Consider the following 4,581-nt stretch of genomic DNA (forward strand, 5'->3'; position numbering starts at 1 on the left):
AAGATGAAAAACTTCCGATTCAATGCTACTTGATAGAAGAAAATCAAAACGCGATTCAACTCGATACTCTGAAATTGATACGATTTGATAACAATATTTTGTTTTCACAATTTGCAAAAGGATTGATACCGAATGAAAGAAGAAGATAAAGAGAATAAGAAAAACACATAGAATTATGTGGTTCGGCCAATAAGCCTACGTTCACGAGAAGATTCACTTTCTTTCTCACTTGAAGATTGCCTACAACTTGTTTTATTTACAGAAAAATAGAAAGTATGAAAAACCCTTCTTTATTTTTTTATCAATGGTATTTATAACACATACCAACAGATGTTACAAGATAAAGTTAGTTATAAACTAAATTAGTTGAAAGATATTTGAGTCACAGTTTCTTCAATAATTACATGCAAAACTTGAGCAACATAATTCACAATATTCTTGTATTATGTTAGCAACATGTTTATGTAATGTGTTTCGTGTCGTGCAAAATTTTGCTGGAGTTTGTTTTATTATATGTTGATATATGTAGTGCATTGTTGGTTTGCTTTCCTATCCTAAGCAATATGTTTTGTAATATATCATGTATGATGTCAAGACACGTGATGGGCAGCAAAATTTACAAAATATTTTTCCTTATCTGTCAGTGTGAATTTGTAGATTTCATGTTATGCCTTATTTTTTATTGCAAAGATGATTTATTCCTTCTCTGAGAATCTTCTCAAAGCTAGTTGTATGTATATTGTGGTATTGTTTATTTTTAGGGGTAGTCTCCTCATTAGAAAAGTCTGTATATTAAGACTTTTGAGCTTATCGATTGTCTATGCCTCAACCTTCATGTATTTTGATTAAAAAGTTATATTTTTTCGATTGTGGGGTCGTTCATGCAGTTAATGAAGCTTGGCGTAATAGTTTTGAGTATGGTGAGAACTTTGGATGAATTTTTTATTTCGTATTGTGGGGAGCTCAATCAAAACCTGTGCAAAGCTTGCTTATGGAGGTGAGGGTCTCACACTTAGAGGGTCCTAAGTACGTTATATGGAAGGTATCTCATACAAAGCTTGGAGAAGCGTTATTATGGAAGTGAGGAGATCTCAAACTTAGAGTGATCTTAAGTTGAAACTGAAGTGTAAGTTGTACATAAGTCACTAAAGAGTGAGTGTATCAAATAAGTACTTTATTATAATTGCTAAACTCATTATCTAGTGAAGTTTATTTCCTCTAGCCCCATAGCCTCCAAACATAGGCGTTGCGTTGGTGATATTGCACTGAATTGGATTATCGAATCTCTGTGTCTGACATTATTCTATTTGTCAGTTATCTTATTACAAACATCGTGCTTGATGTTTATAGTTTGTGTTAGATCCACTTTATTTGTTTTTTTACGAAACCCTCCTCGTGTTACATGTGATTTGACCATTCCCTTACATCCTCTAATTGAAAGTTTTTTCTCTCTCCCTCTCTTTTTTGAACTCAAATTTTGGGTGGGCCGCTATGCTCTCTCAAACATTTCGCTAGTAAAATGAACAGAATCATATTTGATACGTAAAACATGTACGATATCTAAAGCTAATTTATATGTGAAGTAAAGAAAAATGTAATCATAATTGGAATTATAATAGTAAAGTATATAGATAGTGTAGTCTTATATATTGTTTCATCATATGGTATGATAATTATTGTTATTTATAATCAAACGACTACCACACAATACAACCATGTTTCTTCGTGGGCATGAGCTATGGGAGCCTCGCAATTTTGCAAAGGCAGTTGTTTATAGGCTTCGAAGTCGGGATATGAGTGAGTTTACAATTTGGATTTACCCGTTCCATCCTGCAACATACAATACACAAGTCAAGTTAATATATATCCATAAAATAAATATGGTTTTGTCATTGTATAATTGAAATACATTTTTAAATATTTAGTTTAAAAAAAATTAAATCATTATAGAAAAAATTGGAATATTTGACAATTATTAAAAACAGTTTTTAAAGTGTATTTTAAACTGTTTTTATAAAAAATGTTTAAATAAAAATGATTTTTTAAAAAACACTTTTTCTCAAGTCAATCCAAACGGGTTTTTAATTAATAAAAAAAGAAGTAACTCATATATTTTATATAAAAACTCAAAAAGTTGGTTAAAAGATACTTTGGTGCATCCTCGATGTTGCCTGCATCCCACCAAATCGTTCTAACATAATTTGACATGTGACAAATTTTTTAACAAAATTTAATATTCTTTAATAGAGCCTAATAGACGTTGATAGTAGTCTATCAATGTCCATCACTGATAAAAACTAATAGAAGTCTATTATCGATACTATGTGATAGATGTTGATAGAAGTATTTCAGTATTTAGTTTTCTATTTTTATATGCACTTTGAAAATTTTTGTATCTATCAAAATTTTCTTCTTTTTATTTGATTCATTGGTGGTTTTAGATTTATTAGATTCGATGAAACTTCATGTTTATATTTTTCTCTATGATTTTTTTTTTTTTTAATTATGCAAAGAAGAAATTGAATCTCTAATTTCGAAATTGATAGTTTAAGTACTATGTCAGTTATGCTATGCTCATTTTGAGTAATCTCACATGTTTACCTAATATGTAAATATAAATATATGTGCACAAACATGTATTATAATCTGTATTAGATGACTTTGATTTCTTTTCTTAAAAATTATAAAAATATGAACGAAAAACTAAAAATCAACTTACTTGTAATGAAGAAGAAAATGGTGAAGTAAAATGGCAGTTTCAATCTTCAAAAGTTCATTTCCAGGACAATATAGTTTTCCCATTCCAAAGGGAGTGAATGCTCCTGCTTTTGGTATATAATTCTGCACATAACAATTTACACTTTATAATTCAAATTTTCATATGAATTATTTCTTAAATTTTAAATAAATAAATTCATGTTGAATATTTATTTGAAGCAATAGATTGGATCATGAAACATACTTCCCATCGCGAAGGATCAAATTTTTGTGGATGTTTATATATTTGAGGATCCATATGAACAACTCTATGCCATATTGGTATGCTCCATCCTTTTGGTATAATGAACCCTAAAATTAATTAGAAAGAAAAAAAGCAATAATTAGAAGAGGCTCTAAAGTATATTATTGGCAAATTCAAGATTTATTCCATACATACAAACACGTGCTATCACACGTGCGAAATAAGAAATGGAGATGTAGAAAATCTCACTGACCATTGATATTTACGTTAGCTTTAGCCTCACGAAAGGTTTGAGATATAAGGGTTGTTCTTCTCAACGTGTCTTTTATTACCTAAAATAGAACGAGTGGAAGATTGAATCATCGACTTTTAAAATAACGATTATTAGTATCGTATCACTTAATCTATGCCCATATCGACAAATACTAAAATTAACGTACATCTTTACTTCATTATTACTTCCCACATGGGCGACCACAATTCTTTTTTTCTCGATGGAGAACACGTAGAGTGATTAGTATGTGGTATGGAGATCAAACCTTAGACCTCGAAATTGTTAGTATAAGTACATGTCATTTGCGGAAACAATATTATTTCTTTCAACATGATAAAGAACAAACCTTCATAAGATATGTCATTCGTTTAATTTCAGCCAAATTTAATCCTTTCTGCGTAGATGGTCTTTCTTTTATAATCAACTCTTGTTCTTCCTATAAAACAACAAAAATCATCTTATTTCAAGAAAGTATTGTAGAAAATAACAAGGTATTTAAGTGAGTTTTATTGTGTTTTTGGAAAAATTAAAGGCCCAATGACATTCTTGTAAATAATTAGCAGTAGCAAACTTGTAATTATCTCTTCTTCTCAGAAATAGGGCTGGAATTTCGTGTAACTTTTGGTTGAGATGGGAAGCAGCCGACTGTGAAAGAGATTAGCATGAGAGCAGCCGCCTGGGAGCCTTCGACATGGACGTGCTACAGCCATTCGAAGTTGACATGTCGCCTGAGCGTGGTGCTTGCAAATCAACGGGTAGCGTGGGAGTTCTCCGTCCGACGGTTTCGGTCTTGGAAGTTCACGGCATGGGCAGCGGTTCGAGCTATCGCGGTCCGGTCTGGGAAGTTAGCCGATCTGAGTAGCAGGTGGATCGACTTTGCCGTGGAAGCTGCTTTCGGCAGCAGTAAGAGATACGCGCGAGTCTGCGCATGGTTTGTCGGTTCGAGGCAGGTTGCACACTATTTTGGGCTTTTTAATAGCGGGTTGTTTTCAGTTTTCAGAGGCGGCGACATTGTGTGCGGATCTCTCGGTATCAATGGATCTGAGAATTACAGATTGGTGATTTCGTTGATTATCTGTAATTTTTAAAATTTTTTTATTGCTCATTAATAAATTAATTCAAGCTAGTTCTCAAAGTAGATGTAGACCAAACTTGTCGAACCACTATATATCTTGGTGTTCTTTACTACTTTTGATTTATTTCTGCTGATTGTTTGCGTTCTGTTTGGCCATCTAAGTTAGCTTCAGAAACTCTCACATGTGATATCAGAGCTCTAGTTGATCCAAAGAGGGTGTGTGGTAGTGTGTGGTAGCATATTATGTGTTCAGGGATATTTTTGTTGGAA

General features: G+C 32.3%; 1 protein-coding gene across 1 annotated transcript; it reads right to left on the reverse strand.

The window, feature by feature from the left end:
* Positions 1–1,699: 1,699 nt before the first annotated feature.
* On the reverse strand, positions 1,700–3,287 carry LOC120085133 (ent-kaurenoic acid oxidase 1-like). The gene is made up of 4 exons (XM_039040997.1): positions 3,216–3,287; positions 2,963–3,069; positions 2,720–2,841; positions 1,700–1,830 (listed from the first exon to the last, which is right to left on the reverse strand). The coding sequence occupies exons 2-4, from the start codon at positions 3,014–3,016 to the stop codon at positions 1,737–1,739; spliced, it is 270 nt and encodes an 89-aa protein (XP_038896925.1). The 5' UTR covers positions 3,017–3,069; positions 3,216–3,287; the 3' UTR covers positions 1,700–1,736.
* Between the last annotated feature and the right edge of the window lie 1,294 nt (positions 3,288–4,581).

The sequence above is a fragment of the Benincasa hispida genome, chromosome 9, assembly GCF_009727055.1.
Source record: "Benincasa hispida cultivar B227 chromosome 9, ASM972705v1, whole genome shotgun sequence".
NCBI classification, from domain to species: Eukaryota; Viridiplantae; Streptophyta; class Magnoliopsida; order Cucurbitales; family Cucurbitaceae; genus Benincasa; species Benincasa hispida.

Excerpts from the sequence above, each read along its gene's own strand:
- LOC120085133 (XM_039040997.1), bottom strand. The coding sequence starts at position 3,016 with ATGGATCCTCAAATATATAAACATCCACAAAAATTTGATCCTTCGCGA. Across the intron at positions 2,842-2,962 it reads TTGATCCTTCGCGATGGGAA|AATTATATACCAAAAGCAGG; the intron begins GTATGTTTCATG and ends TGTTATGTGCAG. Across the intron at positions 1,831-2,719 it reads CATTTTCTTCTTCATTACAA|GATGGAACGGGTAAATCCAA; the intron begins GTAAGTTGATTT and ends TGTATGTTGCAG.